General features: G+C 39.3%; 1 protein-coding gene across 1 annotated transcript in view; it reads right to left on the bottom strand.

Moving 5' to 3' along the window:
• LOC149286315 (protein kinase C gamma type-like) overlaps positions 1–27243 on the bottom strand; it is a 123712-nt gene that overhangs the window by 49056 nt on the left and 47413 nt on the right. Inside the window, exons 3-5 of the mRNA XM_089494228.1 lie at positions 20834–20916; positions 2039–2150; positions 770–901 (exon numbers count right to left, since the gene is read on the bottom strand). Of these exons, the coding sequence (XP_089350354.1) occupies positions 770–901; positions 2039–2150; positions 20834–20916 (327 nt within the window). The remainder of the gene's footprint in view (positions 1–769; positions 902–2038; positions 2151–20833; positions 20917–27243) is intronic.

Genomic DNA, 27243 nt, shown 5'->3' with positions numbered 1-27243 from the left:
GAAGACATTAAGGAGAGGTACTTCACTAATATATATATCAACATATATATCCTTGTCTCCCGGGTAGCACTACCTGCATCAAGGGCCCCAACAGTGCACCAACACAGGAACATCTGGTTGGGAAGAACACCTACATTTGGGGTGGGGGAGCTGGTGTTTGCAGTTATTTGTGTTATATATATATTCTCAGGACTGTGCACCCACTGCTAGAAGGCTTGTGGCATGATAAAACAATTTCAAGCTTGTAAACTCATTTCAATGTACATTTACTGTTTGGATGATTGTAACCAGTGGCGGAAAATCCAGGGTTGCAGGGGTCGCGACTGGGCCCTAGAGTTCTGCCAGTCAGGGGGGCCCAAGCACACGGAATGCCGGCACAAAGTGCTGTATTCCATCACCTAGGAGACCGTGCCGTTGAGTCCCGCGTCCCGGGCAGTTTCAATCCGGGACACATGAACTGCATAGGCACAGCAGCTGGGTCCTTATATTATAATACCTGTTTATTTCAATATATACTATATATAATTTGCATTTCAGTTGTGTGTATTATTTTCTTGTGTGAAAGGGGCCATTTCTCAGTGGGTGGGTTCCCCTACTCAACATAGTACAAATCACTGAGTGGAGGCACTGTGTAAAGAAAGAAGATGTCCCGATCTCCCAGCAATTGCAGAGGCTCAGGTTTCCTGTCACCAGCGTCACTGAAATATGTAACTTCCAGCCTGACCGCGGAGCAAGGTAAAAAAAATAGTTACATATTATTTTTGCATACCCGTGACCTGGAACTCTTCATCATTTATTGCTTCCAGGCTGATGCGCATCCTACCCCGGCGCTCAGTGTGATCCACCCCACAGAGGCTGGGTACACTCTGGACACAACGCTTATGTACATTCATCTCACAGCCTGAAGGGAAATAGAGAAGTGAAGAGCATAGTTTTAGTAAATTATTCTCACTGACCTCACATTTTACTATGGTATAGACGCAGTGTTTTTATTTTCTAAATGTAATGGTGCTTACAGTGAGCTTTGCTCCTTTTTATCTCACAGCATGGAGATCTCCCTGTCGATGTGAAAAATGCAGGAAGTACTATTCTGCCATCATTATGGTCATCATGGTTACCACTTTTTTCATGAGTATGCCCAAAGGTGTCAAGCTGTTAACACACTGAAATACCAACCCAAATAGTAAATATAAAGCTAATAAAGATTACAATGAGCCTGAGCTAAAACTATATTACTATTTGGGTTGGTGTTTCTATGTTTTGGTACTAACAACAGAGTTTTAATGGTAGAGGTTCGTAGTCCCGAGTTGTATATAGTAAGTTTTTCCACTTTTCCTAATTGAACATTTCAACAAAGTAGAACAACATAGAAATGAAATTCTACACAAATGCCGTGCATATGCTATAAGTCATATTCCACCATCACTTCATCTTGCTGAACACCAAGCATTTTTTAAGCAGGCTAATGAAACTACAATTAAGCACCATAGTTGGCTCTGTATTTATTCATTTTAATCTGGAACCCAAATATGTTCCTGGGCACCTTTGAATTCACTTGGTGAATGATGATGTGTTTCATGTATGCAAATAAGTTTATTAACAAAAGATTTAATGGAATTCTGCTTCACTGTGGAAGATGTATCCAATGTGTTACACTTAATTACTAAGAAGTTAACAAAATGTCAGCTTGTTTAGTAAGACGGTACATAATGAGTAGATAGAATATTACAATTCTGCAATCGCTAGTATTGAACATGGTTTTATGACCCCTGAGGACAGAGTTAAACACTCTACATCTAACTACATAACTATGATATTATTTGTGACTTCCATCACAGTTAATGTACCACTGTACTGTATCAACCACTTAAAGTATGCTTATACCTACTATTACCCTGTTTATATGTATTTTGGGCTATGGTGCAGGACTTTGATCTCTTGCTTTTTCACATGGACATCATTTATTTCTCCATCAATGGACTTCTGACCTCTTTGGTAATACTCAAGGTATGCCCTGGAATTCTGTTTCCATACTCACAAGCACATTTCATTCCCTGATGTACCATTCCATAAAGAAGGGAACCGCAATGGTCACAGAATGTGGGAGAGCTGTAGCTGTGGACTTTGAATTTGTGCCGGCTACGTGGATCCTGTAAACAGAAATCATGAACTATAAATGATGCTTGGATGCTGAAAAAAGGGATCAATGAAGAAACTCAGTAACTAACAGTGATCACTAAAATAAATAAAATAGCCATGTCTGCGTCTTTAATAAACGTACATGTGCTGAAATTCCCTAGAATTCTCATTAAGCACACAAGGAGCTTGCCTTCATCAGAATTCTTTCAGGGATGCCACTGGAGACAAATGGGTATGATAATTATTTAAAGGGACAGAAGAATGTATTAAAGTACTCTGAGATGTGCAACTGCCCTGTTCCTCTGTGTGCCAATCAGTGGCAGGAAAGTGCTCTAATTAAAAACAATGGGAGCGCTTGCTGCGTATGTGCAAGGAGGTCTGAATAGACCCCCTGCAGCATTCATCACGCCAGATTGACCAGATGGAGCTTACTGGTTGTAAGTATATCACATGCATTCCACCAAACATATCTCCTGCACTGAAAAAAGGCTGGGGGGTCGGGAAAGGGCCAGATGCATACTGGTGGATTGTGCATAATCCCCCTCCCCCATGCATTGCAAAAGCAACACCTTTAAAAAATCTATCTTGCTTTAACCCCTTCATGACAATGGCTGATTTTATTTTTTCTACCCTTCGTGACAATGGCTGTTTTAACATTTCTGCGCTTCTCGTGTGTAGCTGTAATTTTATTCTTTGCTGTTTACTGAACCTACACAAGTTATATATATATCTATTTATTTATTTTTTAATAAGAAGGACTTTCTTTAGATGTCATTGTTTTGATTGTATATATTATTTACTAAAAAAGTATAAAATATGGTGACAAATTTAGAAAAAAATGACTTTTTCTAACTTTTACTTGAAAAATCTTTTACTCATCTATAAAAGCTAATGAACCCCCCCCCCAATTAGATTCTACTATTTTTCCTGAGTTTTGAAATACCCAAGGTCTTTATGTTTTTTTGCTTTTTTCTGCGCGTTATGGGGCAATAAGTACCAGTAGCGTTTTGCTATTTCAAAACCATTTTTTCCAAATCTGGTAATTCTTCCCCCATGTGCTATTGTGGGTATCTTTGAAGCCAGCCAATGCAATTTACCCAATAATAACCATATATTTTTGAAAACTAGACACTAGTACTTTAACACTTTCCATGCACTAATTCTACCGCCAGTCTTTGTCAAACTTTGTGGTAGTCATTTTTTGCATTTTTTTTTTCACACACATTTTACTTCAGGTATGAATTATCAGGTCCTGCTATATGTCACTGTCACACCCCAATATGTCTTCAGCAACATCTACTGAGTACAGTGATACCCCACATGAATGGGTTTGGTGATCCACTGCCCATGCCCTATTTGGTACATCTTTGAGCCCGGCCAAATCAGTGTGCCCTATAAAGCAATATATTTTTGAAAATTAGACACCCCAGGGTATTTCAAATGCTGGTATTTTAACTCTGCATGTACCACCAGAATTTTTTCAAAGTTTGCAGTAGTATTTTTAGTGTGTATTTTCCCCCACACACGTACTTTAGGTATGAATTTACAGGTCCTGGTATATGTCGCTGTCACACAACACCCCAATATGTGTCCAGCTCTCCTGAGTACAGTGATACCCCACATGCATGGGTTTGTCGGGTTTTTTGGAGGCTTAAAGGCCACAATTGGGGCATGTGCATTTTTCAAATTGGAAATTTCCCCTGGTGTTAATTAGGACATTGTTGAACCCGGCCAATTCAATCTACCCTGTCAAACCAATGTGCATTTAACATGCCAGTATTTTAACTCTTTCCATGCGAGAATTGTTTTAAGCCAAAGCGCTAATTTTAGGACTTGCTCATGAAAATATTTCTTTTATATATATTTTTTTGCCTTTTTTTTATTATTTTGTGGGGGGGTTTACACTTTTTTGGAACTTGAAGGTTCCCCTGATGGTGACATCAGTGGGAAATTATTTTTACATTTTACTATTTTTTTAAAAACAATTTTTGTATTATTATTATTTTTATTATTTATTTTACTAATCACATTGTGATTAGAAAGCTGGGCTCCATTGACTTGCGTGGTTGAATGCAGTACCTGTACTCAACCTGCAAGTGGAGCCAGATTCTCAGGAGGGTCTGGAGAGACCCTCCTGAGAACTCTTTTCCAAATCACTCGCAGTGGCGGTTGCGACTGCTCTCCGGAGCAGTCACGGCGCGTCCTAGGGTGGGAGTTCGGTGTCGCTTAATGCTTCGTGATCGAGGCATTTCAGCGACACCATTGAAGTTTAGGGGATGATCGTTGATTGCCTCCTAAACTCTTTTAAAACGGGCGTCCGCCACCATACAGTGCAGACCTTGACGCCCCGGGGAGGAGCCAGACATGGCCACTGGTGCCGATTGCGGTGTTGCTGAATGCCTCGACGTTGAGGCATTAGAGCAACACCGTTTGGGTGCAGAAACCGAACATAGATCGTTAACCCTTTGTTTTCGGGGGATGTGCCATTAAGGGGTTAAAGTGCATAAGATGGCTGGAGTGTCCCTTTAATTAGCAGCGCATTCACAGTAAATCGTAAAAGAAATTATGTCACATAATTAAGTTATTGGTAAAAATACCGTCCTGAAGACTCATGGTTTATTATGAACACATTATTTCTTTGCCCAAAAGTCACCTTTATTTAAAGTTACATTGGGTTGTATTATGAATGACCCATTCATAACGTAATGTATCACTTCTTTTCTGCATTTTCTACTTTTCTCTTATATATATAATATTTATATGAATAAAGTGTTAAATTGTATGGCCACAAAGACCTTCAAATGGTTTATCATCTATCTCAGTTCGTGTGGAAACAAACATCTGCCTTGCTTTGCAGGTCACTGATCTAGGAGGACACTGCTGTCTGGCTCAAAATATTTTTTGCATGAAAAGATGTAGAGTAATATTTTTAATGTTAGGAAGGCATGTGATAAAACATCCCAGATGGCTTTATCACTGTCATGTCCCACGAAATCCTGAGGACATGAAAATGTTCCATCTGTACATATTGATAGAGCAGTTCCTCCAATGGCACATTTTTCAGTCTTGGTTAACATTATATATATAAATGGTCCTAACTCAGCATTAAGCTTTTTTATTAAAACCCATTATATCTCTCCCAGCACGTTGCCTGTGTACACTCAGCTACCAATGGTGCAGGCAAGAGAGTATATTGTAAAGTGAGGTAAAAGTTGTTACATTCGTACTTCCCGAATATTTTCAGGCACTGTCATGCCAAAGGCCCTTGTTATCTCACTTTTGGAGACAATTTGGAGAGATCTCTGATCACCCCTGATCAGCCCACTGAGCTCTGATATTGATTGTGGTACTTTTGCAGCACAGGCCAGGTGGGCAGATTAAGTGCACTCTAGTGACTGATGTCATTGCTTAACAGTCTACAGATAGTAAAAGATTTTGTAGTGTAGCATGTGGCCATATATATATATATAGAGAGAGAAGATGGTCTTGCGTCTATGATCTATGGGCCCCTAGCCTTAAACTCTCTTGATGGCAGACCTAATATACATTAATGTGCATTATATCTTTGTTTTTGTATTTAAGGTGACAGGATTTCAAATTTAGGCATGGAAAGGTTTGGAAAAAAAACTTGATGTATACATACATATTTGTTTTAAATTGGAGACAAGGGGAAATCTATATATATATACATGCTAAGCATTAACTCTGGGAGTTTAGTTCATAGTAAATGTAGACCCCCAAACTGCATACAAAATAGACTAAATGGAACAAAGAAACTTGCACAAATTTTTTGTTCAGTTTTTAGTCAATTGGTTCGGGCAACAAATTTATTTCCTGCCCTTTAGGTACAAACGAAAGCTCCAGTGCATTTTACAAAATTCACTCACCCTCATTCGCTCTCTCTTGCTCTTTCACAATCTCACACCCTCATTCATGTTCTTACACTCTCATCCACTCTCTCTCATCCTCTGAATCTGCTGACCACTTCCATGTCCCTGTTTCCTTGCTGCGCAGCTCTGCTTCTTTTCTTGAACCTTTTTGTTTTTTCTGTTTTGCTTTTTCGTCCGCTACTACTTGTGACTTCTTTCTGAACTTGGCCTCTTGGTGAATGTCAGCAAAAGGGCAAAGCCTCCGCGCACACACAGTATCCCTCATTCCACCAATCGGGTAAGAGGGTGGACCTGGAAGTTCTGGCATTTTGCAGTTCACTTTGCAGGCCAGAATTAGACAGAGGCAGATTTGCTGAGAAAAAGAAGTGTTTCTGCAGCTCTTCTTTTGGCGTGACTATGCACTTCTGCAAAGAGAGCCATGGGGTCAGCCTCTGACCCTGTTCCAATCAGGGAAGAGGGTGTGCCTGGAGGTTCTGCCCTTTTGCCGGCAGACCATGTACACAGAGAAGCGGACAAAGAAGACATAAGAAATAAGGCAGAAGAACAAGAGGATGCAAGAAAAGAAACAGACACATTCAGAGACAGTGTGAATGAGAGTGTGAGAGTACGTGAATGGGAGTGTCACACACTGGGTAAGCAGGTTAGCGAGGGGCCTCGGTGCAGGGATAGTGTTTGTACACTGCGATTCATGGTGCAAGGTAGACGGGCACACAGCAGACAGAAGTGCGGGACTGGAACTGGCAAGGCTGATGCTGAAATAGAAGCCCACCGGCCGGGCACACGACTGGAAGCTCACTGGCAGAGAACAGGACTGGACATGCTGCTGGAAGCCCTCAGGCTGGGCACACGACAGGGCTGAAGGCAGGAGCAATACAGGATCAGGTACAAAAGGAAGCCAGGAACAATTCAGGAACAGGGCCAGGGCAAAACAGTCCTATTACTACAATGCTAAGGCCCAGTTTGCAGGAAGCTACAGCCCTTTATACTGCAGGGCAGCAGGTAATGAGGCCAGGTGACAACAATAGGAGGAGAGCAGAAACATAGGCAGAGGGCCACTAGAGGCTGAACTAGGAACATTCCAAAAACCTGAATGCACAATACAGGAGCCAGGAAACCAGGGCAGAATGTCACAGGGAGTTTCACAAAGAATTGGTGAGACAGCGTGAGTGAGAACAAAAGAACTAAATTCCAATGAAAATTCAGTGCTTTTTGCTTTGTTAACCTCGTTTTCATCGATTCTAACAAATAGATAAAATTGGAAATTTTGTTAATATTGAAATTTGTACGAATCCAAATCCAAAAGTCTAATACAGCACATATGTCATAAGCAGTGGACATGCATGAATTCATACTAGAAGTTCATTTATTTGGTCACTAGATGTCCTCATAGTAATCAACAGCTCAGAGTTAAAACTGTAGTGATGCAAAATGTCACCAACTACAATGTTAAGTTATCACTGGTTTTTATAGCTACAGTGCTGTGAAAAAGTATTTGCCCTCTCTTTTGTTTTTTAATTATTGCTTATTTGTCATATTTGTCACATTTGTGACAAATATTCCAAAATTGGGAAGGGAAAAACACTTGTTCACAACACTGTAATTACAGCCTAATTTAAGCCACTTCAACCTAATGTTATCTACTACATCTTTGTGTGGGAGCACGCGCTACTGAATGCAAGCAGTGATTAGCAGAGTTTTCTATCCTAGACCTAGAGCTGCAGGTCCAGGGGGTAGGGGTTTTGAAGATTGGGCTCTCTTGTACTCCACAACTGAATCTGTCATTTGGAGAGGTCTGTGATTTCCCTTGGAACTTGGTCTGCTTACACCATGGAGGTCTATGGTACAAGCCTCCATAATATCACGCCCTTGTGCTCAAGGCAAGTCTAGGGGTAAGTCCTAGAGCAGCTCCCCTTAACACTGTCAGTAGTTAATATATATAGCAGATGAAATCCACTGTGTCTGTCTTCAATACCAATGAGAGAGTCCCTGACCACCAAAGATACAATCAAAAAGTGCACATTTAATAACAATTATTTGCAAAATGCTTTGATTCCAAATTATTTGGAATATACACACTCCTGTTTAGAATTTAATTATGTAAATCAAATAAAATATTCTTGGAAATGCCTTATTGAGAGGGATGATCTAGAAACACCCTTTTCACTGCTCAATTTGCCACTGTACCTGAGATTCTTTCACAAAATATATTCAAAAAGTATTTACAATACTATTTTTGGTAGATTCATTCTATAATATAACAAAATCATTTTTTACAATCATATTTTATGTTAGAGAATCATTTCCCTCCATTACTTTTGATTTCACATTTCTTGATTTAATGTATTTCTTTTGAATGTACAAACAGTTGTATGCTAATATAAAATGCTCCTAAAGACGCTGAATTCTCCAGGAAGGAGGCACTAACTAACTCCTAGGGCTGAACATACTTAAGTTTGAGAGGTTCAACTGAACCACAAAGAGGTGGTGAAGGGGTTGGAGGCATCAGGTTCAAAAGAATCTACATCCACCTTTGAGAGTCCTACATCTCTATTGCCTGAAAGGTTAAATGCAACAAAAATTTAACTGTTTTACCATAATGATCAGCGCTATGTATGGAGGAAAAAGGTTGAGGCTTTCAATGCGAAAAACAACATCCAAACTGTGAAGTTGAAACACAATGTCTTATAGATAAGCCTCTAGATTGTAAGCAGGGCCCTCCTCACCTGTTGTCTCTGTAAGTCAATTTGTTATGTTACATACTACTTGTTATGTCCTGTCTACCCATTGTACAGCACTATGGAATTTGCTGACGCTATATAAAACAAAAAAATAATAACAAAAGTATTGGAGTGGTCATCACAAAGCCCTGACCTGAATCCTATAGAAAATTTGTAGACTAAACTAAAAGAAGCATGTCCGAGCAAGGAGGCCCAAAAAATTAACTGATTTACACCAGTTCTTTCAGGAGGAATGGGCAAAAATTCCAGCTATTGTGAGAAGCTTGCGGAAAGCTACCCCAAGCGTTTGATTCAAGTTAAGCAATTAAAAGGAAATGCCGCCAAATACTAACAAAGTGTATGCAATTCTGTAATTCTGCAATTCTGATATAGTGAATTAAAGCTGAAAGAATTCTATCTGCAATTGATTGCATAAATATAGAGTAGATGTCTTAATTGACTTACCAAAAGAAACGTATGATAACATGAAGTGTGTGGAGTTGTAAAACTCTGCCTCAACTGTAGTAATGGTGAATGATTTACTGGTTGAAATTTTAATTGTTTGTCAGGCAATCCCAGGCTGGATAATCCCAGTTTTTATTTGCATGGTGGGCCGGATTGACGTAGGGGCTGAAAATAGGCCCAGTCAGGACCGGACTGACTAGGCCTATGCGGCCGCATTAACGCAGGGCATAAGGACCCGCCCCTCACTCTCCATGACTCCGTCGCGGTGCTGGCGTTTCATGCTGAGCGCCGGATATTCCTGCGGGAAGACGGTAGATGGGGAGAGGGGGTAGTGTGAATGTGTACGAGAATGAATTAATGTGTGGATGAATTGTGTGACTGCATATGAGAATGAATGAATAAATGTGTGGCTGAATTTTTTTGAATGCGTACGAGAATGAATGAATAAATGTGTGGATAAATTGCTTGAATGATTTGTGAGACTGCATTACTGAATTTGTGTAAATGATTCGTGTGAATGAGTAAGTAAATGTAAGTGTTTGTGTCTATCATGAATGTTTAAGTGATTTGGGGAAATGCAAAGATGGTACATGAAGGGTGGGCTGTTTGCCGACAAAGATGTCTTACATTGGGCTGTTAGGGGACAAGGTTTGCTCATGCTGGGCTGTAATATGTGTGTAATCTGGGTGCTGATCAGGTTCTATGTGGGCAATGTGGACACAAGGGCTGGCTTTGGGGTGTGCAACCTGTGATCTATGCTGTAATTTAGGTGGTTATCTATACTTTTAATGCTGAGTTTATATGTGAATTCCAATTGATTTATAGCTGCAAAGCTGGGTGTGTGTTATTCTATTGATCTGTATCTGGTATGCTCTGTTTCCATACATTATTATTGTATACCTACAAATAGAGGGTTTGTATGTCTCATTCTGTTTATTTGAGCTATACCTTCAACGCTGAGTTAACATGTGATTTTTCAATTGATCTATACCTGCAAAGCTTGGTTTTTGTGTTGATTCTGTTGATCTATACCTGCTATGCTATGTTTCCATACATCATTTATGCATACCTGTAAATGTAGGGTTTGTATGTGATCTCTACATGCAAGTGCTGTTTATATGTGTTTGATCTATAGTTCACAGCAGTGGCGTCGCTACAGGGGGGCAAGGGGGGGCAATTGCCCCCCCTAGGTTATTCCTTTCCCCCCCTGTTGCCCCCCCGCCGAATTTGTAACCACCCAGGACAGTCCCAGTCAGGTGCTGACGGCAACTTGCCGTCACTAGCACTACCTTACCTTGATGGAGGTCTGTGGACCTCCATCACCACCTACCCCGGCGATCTGCCCCTCAAACTGAAGGGCATCACCGGGGGCCACTCGATCCGCCCGGTGCCGTCTCGCGCGATGACGTCCCCGCGCAACTTTATTAACAACTGACAATTGTCAGTTAAAGAGGTATGGGGGCATGCTGCTTAGATGCCTGTATCTCATAATCGCCTCACCTTTCCAACGGTATATAGATTGTAAAAAAAGAATAACAAATATTAAGTAAAAAAAATAAAAATGTAAAAAAAATGGATTTGGGGGTCTCTAAAGGCAGATAAAAAAAGCTAAAAATTGCCTAGAGACCCCCAAATTAAACTATTTAAACATAAAGTAGTTTAACTTTCAAAAAAAAAAATAAAAAAAAAGTTTAAGTATTCTAGCTAAATGATCACTGTGGTAGCCAATGTTACCACAGTGATCATATAGCTATAAAAAGTTACATTCCCTTTTTAAAAATGGACGATACTAATTTTAAATCCTATTATGCCTTTGATCATGGGGTTAAATTTAGCCAATGGTAGAGGGAGGCAATTTTTGAAATCCTGATGAACTGCAAATATTATTAAAATCAGCCATTTAGCCTGTGCGGTACGTGAGTAACCATATCATCCCTGGAGCGCCTTGCATTTTTACTGCAAAACTTATTTTTGCTGTAAAAGTGATTTTTTTTTTCTCCCTTTACCATCATTTCTTTGGGATTGTAACGGGAAAGAATGGTGTGTGCTTCTGCGAGTGAATGGAGATATGAAAGGCGTGTGAATGGTCAGTAATTAGGGTTAAAGCCTTGATGTGGCGTTACTGCTCACGTAGGAAGTTAAATTATGGCACAAAAAGTACACATTTGCAAAAACGGCATCCCTTGGCGCATCAAATGAGGGGCTGCATGTGTTTCTAGTATAAATCTGGAGTGCGCAAGACAAAAATGAACATGTCGCTATGGTTAGAAAAAACATATTTTCTAGCCAAAGCGACATATTCCAGCATTATTTGTGCACTCAACTTTTGTCCTAGAAATACATGTAGCCCCTCATTTGAAGCTCCAAGGGGTGTAGTTTCTTAAAATGGATGAATTGCCTGAATGAGGGAGAACATGAGTTAATATGTGGATGAGTTGTGTGAATGAGGGAGAGCATAAGTTAATGTGTTTGTGTGTATCATAGATGTATAATTGTGTAAGGGCAAAGATGGCACTAGCAGGATGTTTGAGCCTTGGGGAACAAGATGGCACAGGCAGGGTGTATATGGGACAAAGATGGCAAATCTTATGTGTGTTATCTGGGTGCTGACCAGGTTCTATGTGGGCAGCGTGGTTGGGGTGTGCAACCTGTGATCTATCCCTGTAATTTAGGGGTTTTAAATATACCTTTAATGCCGTGTTTTTATGTGAATTCCAATTGATCTGTACCTGCAAAGCTGGGTTTGTGTGTTCTTCTGTAGATCCATATCTGCTATGCTATGTTTCCATACATTATTTATGTATACCTGCAAATACAGGGTTTGTATGTCTTGTTCAGTTGATTAATACCTGCACTGCTGTTTCCATGTATTTATTTGATCTATACCTGCAATGCTACATTTCATATATTATTATTGTATACCTGCAAATACAGGATTTGTATGTCTGATTCTGTTTATTTGATATACCTTCAGTGCTGAGATCACAAGTGAATTTCAATTGATCTATACATGCAAAGCTGGGTTTGTGTGTTAATGTGTTGATCTATACCTGCTATCGGCAGCAGGGTCTAATATATATATATTTATATATAAATCGGCAGCAGGGACTAATATTAATATATATATCGGCAACTGGGGCTAATATTAATATATATGGGCAGCAGGGGCTAATATATATATATATCAGCAGCAGGATCTAATATTTATATATATCAGCAGCAGGATCTAATATTAGGCCCTGAAATCATTTAGTGCAAAAGTTAAGGTATTGTGTTGTTTAAAGGACAAACAAGTATTGTATTGGCCAATAACAAAAGTATCATTCCATAGCACATTACCTTTGGCTATATATATATATATATATATATATATATATATATATATATATATATATATATGTGTGTGTTTTTTCAATGGTATGATTTAATGGTGGAAATTATTAATGCCCCCCCAGTTTGACTGTGGTATCTTGTGTGCCCCCCCTATATATTGTTTCTAGAGTCGCCACTGGTTCACAGGGAGGAAGGAAAGGAGAGGTATGGCTTAGTGAATGAGGGACCAAGGGACTGGGAATGATTTCAGGGGAGAGGACCTTTCAAAGTCATGGTCAGGGTGAGAAGAGGGGGAGACTGCACTGACTCTCAGTCTTCCCCTAATCTGCAGTCAGTGTGGCAATTTATTTGGCATGCTAGGGAGAGTGGAGCAGGGCCCAAGAAAATGTCAGTGTGGCAGAGCCTGTCCTGGTGTGTGTTTGGTTGTCGGTGTGTCAGAGCATGTCCTGTTGTGTGTGTCTGGGTGGCAGAGCCTGTCCTTTTGTGTGTGTTTGGGTGTCCGTGTGGCAGAGTCTGTCCTTGTGTATGTGTCTGGGTGGCAGAGCCTGTCCTGATGTGTATTTAGCCATCTGTTTTCTGGCCCTTTACTTTCTGTAGGAATAAATTGAACTATTTAATTTTTACTTATCCAGAGATAAAATGCCCTCCTGAATTTCTAGTCACTTCAGAGGACAAAACATTCTAGGCCCAGAAATCAGTGAGAGCAAAAGTAAAGGTATTGTGTTATTTGCTCTATTTCAACCTGCGTTTCTTATTAAAAAGGATTAATGGCTGTAAATTGTGGCTTCAGGAGTCCCGTGTATGATGACTCTTTTTTTAGTCACATTGCTCTGCCTATAGGATTGGCTGAGCGCCGCAGTTCAGTTGGGGTGGTCTGAGGTCTGAGTTTCTTCCCTGCTGTGCTGTGAGTCTGTGACTGACAGACTCACTCGTCGTGAGGGTGATCTGACCAACCAAGGCCCAAGGAGTGCCACACTGCCACTAGTCAAAGATTAGTTACTGTTTTGAATCTTTCATTAAAGATATAGTGCTTTATAAATTGCATGACGTTATAATTCATTTATTAAATATTTATGTAATGCTAATTGATTACAGTGACAAAAGCATGCTGAAATATAACTAATAGACAACAAGAAATGGTATATTAAATTTGTCAGTATTTGGTTTAACAAAAAATATATAAATAAAAATGGACTGCTCAGTCTTAAATGCCCGGGCCTATTTTTTGTCCCAGTCCAGGCCTGTTTGATACAGAATGACTTTTGACACATGGCAGCCATTAAACCTATATTTACATTCATTTTGTCAAAAATCTGTATTCCAAAGGTGGTATCCCTTAATTGTAGTGATACATAGATTAAGTCAAAACTATGAATGATACTTTGATATGCAAACATGTTTCAGAATACAATCAAGACTAGCCTAAATCAACTACAATATCATACAAAGCTAGGATCAACCCCATCATAAAATTGCTCTGTTCAGCCACTGCGTGATCCTTTGCATTTTGAGTGAAAGGTTTAATGTTAACAAAGTATACAATTTACTGTATAGAATATTCTCAACCCAAATTAAAGATACATTTCCACTGAGAAAATTCACAAAACCCACAGTAAGCCAAATGGAACCTGGGATAAATAATTATTTGATGAAAACCAAGCCTTGGTCTTTCACTTACCATTCCTTTTGTCTAGTCTGTGTGTAAAAAAGCAATGGAATTCCATGGCTTCTGCGAAAATCAATGCGCTTCTAAGAATGCACTTACACTATTCTTCTAAAATGTCTATCTAGACTTGGACCTAAATCACCCCCCCTGAGAAAGGTGGTTTGCCTTGCGCTTCAGTTCCATATTGCATGTTAATTCTGGTTCGATTTGTGTTGTGCTTATGCTGACTTGGCCTCCTCTACTTATGCCAACTATTCCAAGAAAACATGTGCAAATTCTGCAGTTACTCAGATCCTGTTGAGGTCAATGCATAAAGCTGCTTACCTTGCGTGAAAAACAATACAAAATGTAGTGACCTAACAAAGGCAAATTGAAGCGTCTGTTAATCAGAGATTCAGAACGAAAACAAAATAATACTTTTCAACACAACAGTTCCCTAAAAACTCAAAAGCAGCAATAGAATCCTTTTTTAAATGTACTATTAACAGACATATATTTTAACACCACATGAAAATATTTTATTTTTAGTATACTTGACAGGAGTTAATTTAAACTGCTGTGCTTATTGTATGGCGGACTAACCCCCAAAAATATGACATGACAGCCAACAGCTGAACTACAGCCAAATTGCAATTTAGTGTTATATGCACATGCTCAAAAATGGTCGAGACAATTGCAGAGAAAATTATCTGACAAATGAAGCTGGAATGATTCAAGTATAACAAAAATCACAGAAATGCAAAATATAAATTCTCTCTACATTAATATATAAACTGCTATTAGTTAATTGATTGTTAATGAAGTGATCATGTAGTGCATTGTATTTTTATTATGATATTGTATTGCTTTTAGATATGCTTTTTTCTGATTAAAGGTTTTTTTCTTGATAGAGAAGGTTGCTTTCTCTACTATGTTTTGTTTGATAGAACTGGAAGCTATATGTGGTGTTCTGGAGCTAGTCAGAAATATCCCAGACGTAGGGAATACCTTTATGAAAAGTGCCCTGGAAGGTTTATTCAATAGAAACAAAGCTAACTATAGATCTGTGGGTGTGAGGTCTGAAGAGTCGTTGTAAGAATTTCTTCAAATCAATAGGATTTAAAAAAGTAATGCAAGTGTTTTTTGTACCTAGAGGTAAAATGATCATAGTAAAGGAATAGTCTAGTTCCCAAACGTATCTTTTTCAGGGACCTGAATGCATTTTACAGCATACATATTGGAACATTAATTATTTAGTTACTTGAGTTAGAAAATTGTTCTTCTGTTTTATTTAAAAGGACGCCACTAAAGACTACCTTACCTTTAAGAGATGTGGCAATGACCCAGAGAGGTGCGTCCATGACTAAGGCAGCAGAGTGATGGGTTCATGACAGGGGGAGCAACTTGCCACCCCAAGCCATGTTCTTTAAGATCTCTGCATTTCTCTTTCTCCTCATATGTATCTGCGTTATTCTGGCCTTTGGTGCAACAGGGTGAAGCCATGGGGACTGTCTCTCCCCATTCCTTCAATTGGAAGTGCACCAGCAGGCCAGGTTGACAGAGAAGTAGGCAAAATAAGACTTGGGGAGAAGCGGACTAAAAAAGAAGACAGAAGAGGCAACAGAAGAAGTGTGTGTGCAAATCAGCACACCTGTTTTGGGGTGTGTGGCCAGAGGCAGGGATTGGTGGGGTTGGTTGGGGTCAGATGCATGGCCGCCCACCCACTTTACCCCCAAGTGCCAGTTTGACTGTGCTTAGCTGCAGAGCATCACACATTGCCCATGTGGGAGCTACAACAAGGTCTGTGCTGCAACAGACATCAATTTATTTAATAGATTACTGTGCCAGTCAGGGGAGATCAAAGAATCTCCTTAACGGGCCAACAATACCATCACCCACAAAATCGGAATAATTAGGCAGCTATGTAAGGCAGCAGAACTATGCCCAAAAAAAGGACACTAAAGTGAGATGTTGTGAAGCTCCTATATAAAGGTAAATTGATTTTCAGGAAAATGTGTTTACATTCCTGTGCAGCATTCCTTCTGTTAAGCTTTCAACAGATAAAAATGGACCGCTTGTGAACATGTATTGTGCATGATGGTTACTATGGGAACTGCTGTGTGTTAGTTGTATAGGAAGTCCATGCTTAACAGCTTAAGTACTCTGAATCACTGGGCTTTAATAACAATTAGCCTACATAGAGCATTTTATGGCTTACTTAGTCTACCTTCGATACTTCCATGTACCTATGCCCACTCTCTGCACACAGATAGTTGTCTTCTATGTCTAGATCACCCTTGAAACGAGGGCAACCGTCATGACAGCTGGACTGCAAAGTGCAGTTGTTAGGACTGTCCCAGACAGACAGCTGAAAATCAGACTAAGACAGTTGAAAATGCTGCCTCCTATTCATCACAGATGATAGAGACCCAGGTTTCATTATAATGGGCATTATTATTTTTACTTTATACGTTTCAAACTATATCACCCATTTGGATTCCAGTTCACTTATCATATATACGTAAAATAATTCTCATCTGCCATTTAATTGTTTTGGGAGGGATCTTTCACTTATATCTACAGAAACAGTTATTTCATTTTCTTCTATGTGGTGCATACAATACAATACATTTGGATTCATACAAATTGCAAATGTATAAATTTTGGCAAATTCGGCGGTTCGCTCAAAGCCACAAAAACCAAGGCCAGACCCCTCCAGGAAGCGAATGAAAACCAAGCAAAAAGCTTTGAATTTTTGTCCAAAATTCATGGACCCTTTAACTCAATCTTTCACATTATCATTCTGGTTCACTCTCTCTGAATGTTTCCCTACCATCTCTGCCGACCACTTCCGCATCTTCTTGTTGATCTTCTATCTTTTGTCTCCCATCTTCGTCAACATCTCCGCGGTCATAACCTGGCAAACATCCGCCAAAATGGCAGTGCTTTCTCTGACATCCTGTCCCTCAATAGAGGGAGAGGACATGTTGCCCTAAGGCAGACTTACACCCAAATCACAGTGATTTTTCTGATATTCTCCCTCCCAATTTTTGGTGGAAGTTCGCAGCAGGTTATGTCCACGGAGATGCAGACATAGATAGAAGATAACAGATAAAAGAGTGAAGATAAAAGACAGAAGGTGGAAGTGGTTGGCAGAGAAGGTAGGGAAACATTTAGAAAGCATGAGAGTAAACAAGAATGAAAGTGCGAGAGTGAGAATGAATGAGAGAATGTGGCCATTGGACAACAAATTTTGTTTCCAACTTGAAAATGCCCCCAATGTTTGAACCAAATGGGCAGGGAACAAAGTTTGTTCACCGAAAACAAAACAGAAAATATAAGCTGTGTAATACCGATTCTCCATATCTAGCATATCTAGCATAACCATGTCTATTAATAGTTATTACGCTAGAATATTTTATTTAACAATTATATATATATATATATATATATATATATATATATATTATAATTTTAAGAACACACTTGGGTTACAGACTGTCTCCTGTTTTCAAGTATTTATCTATTAATATAAAAGTTTGTATCATAAGGCCTTATTTTAAAATTACCTGTAATTTTTACTAGAATAAGGCCAAGGATACATTCAAATTGGGGCAGGGAATTTTTTACCGTCCCATTTTTCTTTTTGAACATTAATAATACATCTTGAAAATGGGACAGAAGACCTCTGGGAAAGATAATTGCAAGGATTAGAACAAAAGAGATCTAAAAAAAAATGTTTTTGTGCAGATAAGAGTTTGTGGACCAAGACTTGTAGAACACCTCCTTTTAGAAAAAAACCCTTTAATATTAGTTAGTTATTGTATGGTCCAGTGATGTATTGTGGCCTACACTGTCAGATACAGAGGGTTATAGACCCCCCTATCTCAAAACTAAGGGACTATTAGGCTCCCTAGTGTACCTCTGCTCAATGGGGTGATTACAAGGGAGACCTCAATGATATCTCCAACCCATTTATACTGAGCCAACACAACCTCAATAAAGAGTGCTGCATGCCTTTAAGTAACAGAACACTGGGATATGACATATGCTATTTTACAGAGCTGGAGCTGTCTGAAGGTAAGTATATCATATGCAAGGAGATGTGTTACGCTAAACAAATCTCATGCATTGCAGCTGGAGGTGGGAAAGAGCCAAATGCCCTTGGAGGGAGAATCTCCCGATGCAATTGCCAGGGAAGGTTTGGCAGCACAAAAATGGACCACACGGCTTGTATCCATTAAAGTGCTAGAGGGTCCCTTTAAAGTAAAATATAGCAAAGTAAAGAAAATATAGTCCCAAATATTGCTGAATCCCAAATTAGGAATCCTCAATGCACATTAGACTTGTGCAAATGGACCAAAAATAATTCAGGCACATTTTTTGTTTTGTTTTTGGTCCATGTTTCTGTACAACAAATTTTGTTTTCAGTCAGCCCAAATTAGAAGGGATTTTTCATTTTGGAAACTAAATTCTTTGTTACTTGTCCTCATTTATGCTTTCAAACTCTCATTCATTCTCTTACACTCATACACTCTCTCTTACACGCGCTCTCACACCCCCTACCTTCTCCACTTGCATGTCCCCATCTGCTTTTCCGCAGCTCCGCTTCTTGTCTTGCTTCTTATGTCTGCTTGCTCCGCTTCTCCCGTTATCTGTTGCATTATCCAAATACTCTCTCCCCGGATTTGAGGAATGGAGGGAGAGGCTGTCCCCATGGGTCATACTGTGGCTCTGCCCTTTTGCAAAAGTTCTCCTAAAGGCCAGAATAATGCAGGCAATTTGTGGAGAAAGTGTGGTGCAGAAACTCTTCTCTTTCTCTGCGAACCAATCTGCATTATTCTTGCCTGGTGTAGTACTTCTGCAACAGGATGGAGCCTCGGTGCACCCCTTCTCTATTCTTCTAATCAGGGGAGAAGGTGTGTGCAGAGGCTCCACCCTTTTTCCGGAAGCAATCAGAGAGGCCAGGTTAACGGAGCAGAAAAGGGAGAAACAGACCATGAAAGAAATCACAAGACGTGAAGTGGGAAAGGAGATGGATGTGGGTAGCGGAGGAGCTAGGAAGTCAGTAAGAATGAAAAAATTACATACAAATGAAAATTTTGAGCTCTCTTAGTTTTCAATTGTTTTTTGGGGGGTCACATCTCATTTACAGTTATCCATACAAATTAACAAAGTTGGAAAATCATTAAAATTCGTACAAACCCAAATGCACAAGTCTAATGTAAACAGAATTCAATTCATATAGAAAATGGTATACAAGATAATTTAAGTAGGATTACATACATTTAAGTGATATATTCCACTTTAATCCTGAGATGTGTTTTCCCTAACGATTGTGCATCAGTAAACATAAGATTTTAATTATTCATTTTCAGCTAAAACATTTTCTAACTTCTACTAATTTTTTGTACTGTGCTAAAATGATCATATTATTATCACTATTATATTTATGGGGGTTCTACAGATTCCATGATGCTATAACAAATAAAGGAAAAATACCATATTAACATTAACATTGAAATTACTAATATACACAATTAACAATAACATGAACAGGACCAATATTACATAAGGAGATAAGTACTCTGCTATTACATGTTTACATCATGGCAAATTAGATAGTATTATAGCTATAGGTAGATTTAAAGATATTAATTTCTGATATTAACTGGGAAAACCAAATTACACATTAAGACCAATTCTGCAACTAGCACACCTCTGTGATTACCATAGAGCTGTTGCTACTTTGAACCAACTAGACACAAAAAGCAGGTTTAAGGGGAAGCAGCACCACTGGAGCTAGATCGTCCTCTAGGGTGATCAGGCGCTCTAGTGTATTGCTGCTCAATGCTGATGCCAGTGATCAAAGATCACCCATAGTACTTTAAACCTGGCACATCATATCCTTTTGAGGTGAACTGACAGAATATGATGTCATACTCAGCTGAAAGGAAGGAGAGGTAGGTTCTGGGGGAAGCTAGGGGTCAAGCCTAGGTCAGTGCCAGACCTAATTGCAACACTACGCTAAGGTTCCATTTGATGACTCATAATTATAAATGTATGATGTCGCTTGGTTTTACTAGCATAGATACATATATACGTGAGTAATTATAGCAGCACCAAAGTCATATTCCTAAAAAGATGATCACAAAAACTTAATGTCTAATCTTTTCTATTTTTTTAGTGCACCAAACCAATTTACTACTTTTATGATGGTATCACCAATTGTTATTGAGATTTTAAACCATCTGTTGCATTTTTTACCATGCCATCATATTTCATGGAGAACGGCTAGGAATAATTAACAGTTAATTAATAATAGTTATTTATCTCAATAATAAATGTAACTTATTGGTCTGCCAGATCAGTTAGAATCCCATGATGAACCCAGGCATATGAAACGTAAATGTATATTCAAAGATCTAAAAATAAAACTTCATTTAGAGCAATGAAGATTATAAATTAATATCCAAGTTATTATTATTCTACCCTGGCTTTTACTATTCATTGTCACTTGAGAAGCTAAAATTCTAATCATATGAATAATACATATAGATAATATCCCTCAAGGAATGTAGTGATGGATGTTTTCCAACAGTTCCTTAACATTTTAATATTGTATTTATCAGCATTATACTTACATCTGAATGTGGACCTTTACCAGCACCAGGACATTCAAAGGTGACAAATTCATGGCAACGTTTGTGAACTACAAAGCTGCAAACTGAGAAAAAATAATATGGAGAGAGAGAAAAAAAACCCATAAATGTTACTATATATAGATTTGATAATGAGTAATGTCTGTGCAAATCCCATACAATGTACAACCTTTTGAATTACTGCTGCATATATGGGTCATTTTTAACAGTTCCAGTGAACCATATCATATTCACCTTACATACACACTATATGCTATAAACATTAATAAGTAGTTGGTCCCTCCTTTGCAGCTATAACAGCTTCCACTCTATGCTCCCAACTTTGTTTGGGAAAGGCCCTTTTCTATTCCAGCATGACTGTGTCCCAGTGCTCAAAGCAAGGTCCATAAAGACGTGGGTGGATGAGTTTGGTGTGGGAGAACTTGACGGGCCACAGAGAGCCCTGACCTCAAACCCATTAAACACCTTGGGCAAATATTCCTACAGAAATGCCCCAAAATCTTATGGAAACTTTCTCAGAAGAGTAGAAGCTGTTATAGCTGCAATGGAGGGACCAACTTCATATTACATATTTAGAATGCAATATCATCAAAGTCCCTGTTGGTGTAATGGTCAGGTGTCCCAATACATTATCCATATAGTGTATGAAACCTGGTTAGTGTACATTTATTCATAATTGGAATAAACTATTTCAATAACCATTTTAATCTTAATGCAAATCTTCAAACCACGCCGAACTGACAACCTTGAATGGAAATGAATGGAAATTTTGGATGTTAAACATCAGTAAAATTATCCTATCTTTGGGGTCTATTAAACTAACATAATAAAAGGTAAACTGTAAAATTGAAAGGCCATCCAAAGTGAGCTTCTTTTGTTAAAAAAAAAGAAAAAAAAGATTAAGCCCTTCTTGCCAAAGGACGTACAGTTAGTAATATGGAATTCCTACTGTCGCGAACATTTTCTGCAAATTTCTGAAGATTTACAGTTTGTAATGCATAGCAATCCAGTGTCTCAACCTGTCTCGCGATAACTACTGTCTGTCCTGTATGGTTTATATTTAAATGACATTGTTTTATTAGTTTATGTCAAAGGTGTATGTATATATAAATGTTATATAAAATATAATACAGCATACGCTGTATATTTATATAATATAGAAATTATTTTACATTAACCATGATCTTTGAATTGTTTTACAACCAATAGGGGCTCTCAGTTAATGGAGGATTTAAACAATTGACATTTTTGCCACAATTTCATAATACCCAGCTCCAATTTTCCCTGCAGCTTCTGCCAGCCCCACTAATTGGCAAATCAAACTAATAACCCATCTCTGCGGGGGATGATGTTGAGTTTATGATGCCAATGTCTTACTGTTTGTACCAGCTACAGCACTACAACGGGATGCTTGATTCCTCTGCCAAGTTCTTTGATCCACAAACACTTAAATGCCAATGCTTTGATTCACGTTTTATGAGGAAGGAACATCATGAATCATACATAAGCTACTGCTTCTGTAAAATGACACTATGCCTAAATTCCCAATTATGACACTTAAGTGAGAATCGTGAATGAGAAAACTAGAATACAAACTAACTGTTGTAGATTGTACACTTACTCTGATCTAGTGCCAACTGAGAAAGTTTAAAGCTAGAATAAAGCCCTCCAATTTGGACTAGGGGAATACCTAGAGTATTTGGCAGCCGGGGCAGTTCCTCCATTTGGCCCACTGCCCCCTTTAAAATGTAAAAACACTCTCTCTCTCACCCACTCTCACAATCTCTTACACACACTCTCTTGCACGTCTCTTAGCCTATAAATTTGTCTGCGTTATTCTGAGCTCTCACTGTACTTCCACATAACAGTGGAGCCACAGGGTCAGGCTTTCCCCCGTTCATCCAATTGGGGAGAGGGTGTACCTGCCTTTTTGTGGAAGTGCTCCAGGAGAAGTGGAAAAAGACAGAACAACAAGAGGTCCACTGTAAGTGCTTTAATTGTGAATTAGAAGTGTCAAAGTAACAATAACAGCCATAAAGCGGTAGTCCACACACACCCACAGGGCAGGACTCCTGAGTGCTGAAGAGCGTAGATGTATTACCATTTTCAGAATCTATCCTGCATTACCAGCCAGGGCACGCAATAAATAGCCATACACATGTTGGATACCAGATAAAAGAAAAATACCTTTATTGCACATAAATAACTGAGAATAGTACAAAGTAACCACCTTCAACCGGAAAGGGAGAAACAATATTTGTTATGCGTTGGCTGGTCATAAGATTACTGTACCTAAAAGGAGACAAGAGCAGCCTTTAATGTATGGCTTTTCCATCCCTTTTTATTGTCATACAATGGAGTGGCTCAAAAAACCTTGGAGTGCCACTTTCTCTATGCAGCAGTGAGAAAAATATACCTTGGGGCTTTTCATCCCTGCTCAGTTTCAAGGTAAGAGCTACATACTGTTGAGGGCATTACTGCCACGGAGATACATCACTCATCATCTGAGTTTCTTCTTTAAATTAACATGTCTTTTGCATGGTCCCATCAAGGCTTCATAAGATAAACCCAGTAAAACAAAACTTATGTTGGAGATGCCAAGAAGCCGAGGGTACTTGGATTCATATATGGTGGTCATGTACTAAAATAGCCGAATGTTGGGAAAAGATTTTTGACACTATATCCCATTTAGCAGGGAAACAGATAAGTTACCTACTAGAGCATTATTACTCCAAGATTGGGAGCTGATCTCGACAAAACAAAAAAACTATAATAAATCATGTGATTCTAGCAATGTTAGTAGTTATTGCCAGGAATTGGAGGCAGAAAAAGATAATCCCTCGGAAACATGTTAAAAATCAGATTCTCAATCAGAAGAATATGGAATATGGGTATTATAGAGCCAATGGGCACACGTATAAATATTGGGAAACATGGGGAAGACTCACGCTGTAATCATTCATATTAGAAGAGATAGGGATCAACCCACTTCAGAGGAATATATTTATGAATAATCTTCTACCTGCTACCAAATATTTTATATGTTGTCTGTAATACTGTCTTTATTATTTTTATTTGTTTAAGGGCATGTACGGATATTTTGGAACTAGACTTAGATCAAGAAGAGTTTTAAAGATTTATTACATATAAATTAGAACTATAGTTGAACAGCAATATACAAAATATCCCTTGATTGTCTTGTAAATCATCGTTTTATGTTTTTATGTATTATATCTTAAATAATAAAATAAAATAAAAAAAACATGTCTTTTGCATGCAATTGCATAGAGTGATTCATCAGTATCCCTTCTGTGCATTTGGTCTCTTTCCCACCCCCAGCTATTTACGTTGCAGGAGATTCTTTCAACGATTTCCTTTGCCTTGATGTACACCACAAACAGTACTCATGCCGGAGCTTACATCCCCATGTGCAGAAGGTGCTCTCATTGATTTCAATGCGAGAACTTTCCTGCCGGTGATTGGCTGCTTTAAGCAATCAAAACTCATACGAACGATATAGCCCAGGAGGGGGTATCCCAGAGCTTCACCATCTTCAGCAGACTTTTTCCATAAACCAAACCTAAAGCTGAGCGGCATTTCCTGTATATTATTATGTTTCTATAGCAACCTATCCTGCTATATAGCTGTCTCATGACTATTAATTTGCTGATTTTTCTGTACATGCGGAACAAATTGATTGAGAAAAATATATTCATCAAATGCAGTCATATAGTTATCTAGTCTACCAAAAAACATTCATTTATCAGTAATTGATATTTTCAAAATCTGAAACTAAGCATAGGTCGTAATTATTTTTCCAGGAGAAATATCAATCCATAATAGGCCCAGTAATACAGAATGTCAAAAAAATATGCAGTCCACAATTGTTCTAGGTATTATTCTGAGGGGTATTTTACAAAAATTATATTTTAATACTAGGAAGGTTGGTGCTCCCCTCAGAGTCTCAGGTCTCATCTCAGTCTGGCTCAGGCACACCTTTTATTCATGCCATACATTTTATGCCAAAAACAGTAAAGGATAGACTGTTAAAATACACATGTATTTTCTACTTTTACAAATGCCTGCCCATGCACACATACATACACATTCACACTTGCCCTTACACATAAACATCATGCAGAGGCGTATCTACTGAAAATAGTGCCTATGGCAAGCACTGAAATTGCGCCCCTGTCCAAATATCTAAAACCCATTTACTAGCCCCTGCTGCCCATATATATATATATAACAGAATCAGACATACAAATCCTGTATTTGCAGGTATACAATAATAATATATGAAACGTAGCATCGCAGGTATAGATCAAATAAATACATGGAAACAGCATTGCAGGTATTAATCAACTGAATAAGACATATTAACCCTGTATTTGCAGGTATACATAAATAATGTATGGAAACATAGCATAGCACATATGGATCTACAGAATAACACAAAAATCCAGCTTTGCAGGTAAAGATCAATTGGAATTCACATAAAAACACGGCATTAAAGGTATATTTAAAACCCCCTAAATTACAGGCATAGATCACAGGTTACACACCCCAAAGCCAGCCCTGGTCCTCACTGTCCACATAAAACCTGTCCAGCACCCAGATAACACACATTAGATTTGCAATCTTTGTCCTCAAATAGCCCAGCACAAGTCAACAGTCCGGCCTGTGCCATCTTTGTCCCATATAGACCCTGCCTGTGCCATCTTGGTCCCCAAGGCTCAAACCTCCTGCTAGTGCCATCTTTGCCCTTCCACAATTTTACATCTATGATACACAAAACACTTTTACAGTCACTCACTAATTCACACTTTAATTCAGACAATTCATCCACACATTAACTCATGCTCTCCCTCATTCAGACAACTCATCCACACATTAACTCATGCTCTTCCTCATTCAGACAATACATTCACACATTAATGCACACTCTTTACTTATATCTACCCCATCTCCCTCCCTTATCACTTTCTACCCCCCTCTCCCTCCCTTATCACTTTCTACCCCCCTCTCCCTCCCTTATCACTTTCTACCCCCTCTCCCTCCCCTATTACTTTCTAACCCCTCTCCCTTACCCACTATATACCCTCTCCCCCCTACCCACTATATACCCTCTCCCCCCACTATATACTCTGTCCCCCCCTACCATATACCCTTTCCCCCCTACTCACTATATATCCTCTCCCCCCCTACCCACTATATATCCTCTCCCCCCCTACCCACTATATATCCCCCCCTATCCACTATATATCCCCCCCTACCCACTATATATCCCCCCCCACCTTGAAGTCCAACGACGGGAGCACGATGCTGCTGTCTTCCTGCACCGCTCGCTGGTGCCCGCTGCTTCACTGCTGAGCGCCGTAATATGACGTCATATTTTGGCGCCCAGCAGTAAAGCAGCGGGCACCAGCGGGCGGCTTTTAAACGCTGTCTTCTTTTTTTTGATGCGGGGGAGAACGAGGGGCGCCGAGCGGTTGCTTGGCGCCCATCTCTCTCCTCCGCATCAGTGTTTAAAAGCCGCTTGCTGGTGCCTGCTGTTTCACTGCTGAGTGCCGCAATATGCCAGCATATTGCGGCGCTGATCATGAAATGCCGGCACCGGGACGGGGGTAGAGGGCTCGTGGAGGAGAATGAGGGGCGCCGAGCGGTTGCTAGGCGCCCCTCTCTCTCCTCCGCATAAAAAAACAAACAAAGAAAAACGGCATTTAAAAGCCGCTCACCGGCGCCCCCCTTGAGATGGCGCCCATGGCACGTGCCATAGCTGCCATACCCTATATACGCCTCTGACATCATGGTTTACACATGCCTTTGCATGCAAACGCTTGCTCTAAAACAAACACTTTCAAAACCCACTCTTTCTCTCCCCTTTCTCATAATTTCTCCCTTATCTACCCCCTTTCTCATTACCCCCTTTATCTATTCCTTTATATTTATCACTCTCCTTCTCCTTCTCCTTGATCCTCCTCTTTCTCATTATCTCTTCCATTTCTCTTTATTTTGGCTCTTCTGCTTTTTCCAGCAATTCTTCTTTCTCCATCTTCTATCTTTGTCAGCTTCAAGAGGCCAGAATAACAGAATTACAGAATAATAGAGAATCTCTCTTAGCATATAAATCTGTCTACATTAGAGAGGTGCAGAAGACAGGTGTCTTTTATACAGGTAACAATCTTAGATTAGGAGTACTCCCTTTAAGAGAGTGCTCCTAATCTCAGCTCATTACCTGTATAAAAGACACCTGGGAGCCAGGCATCTTGCTGATTGATAGGGGATCAAATAAATCAATTTATGACTTATTTGAAATGCGTTATTCTGCATGTTTTTGTTGTTATTCTGTCTCTCACTGGTCAAATAAACCTACCATTAAAATTATAGAC

This window comes from Sceloporus occidentalis, unplaced genomic scaffold, assembly GCF_023333645.1.
Source record: "Sceloporus occidentalis isolate IW3139 unplaced genomic scaffold, rSceOcc1.0.p SCAF_70, whole genome shotgun sequence".
NCBI lineage: Eukaryota > Metazoa > Chordata > Lepidosauria > Squamata > Phrynosomatidae > Sceloporus > Sceloporus occidentalis.
This window is presented reverse-complemented; position numbering and strand designations above follow the sequence as displayed.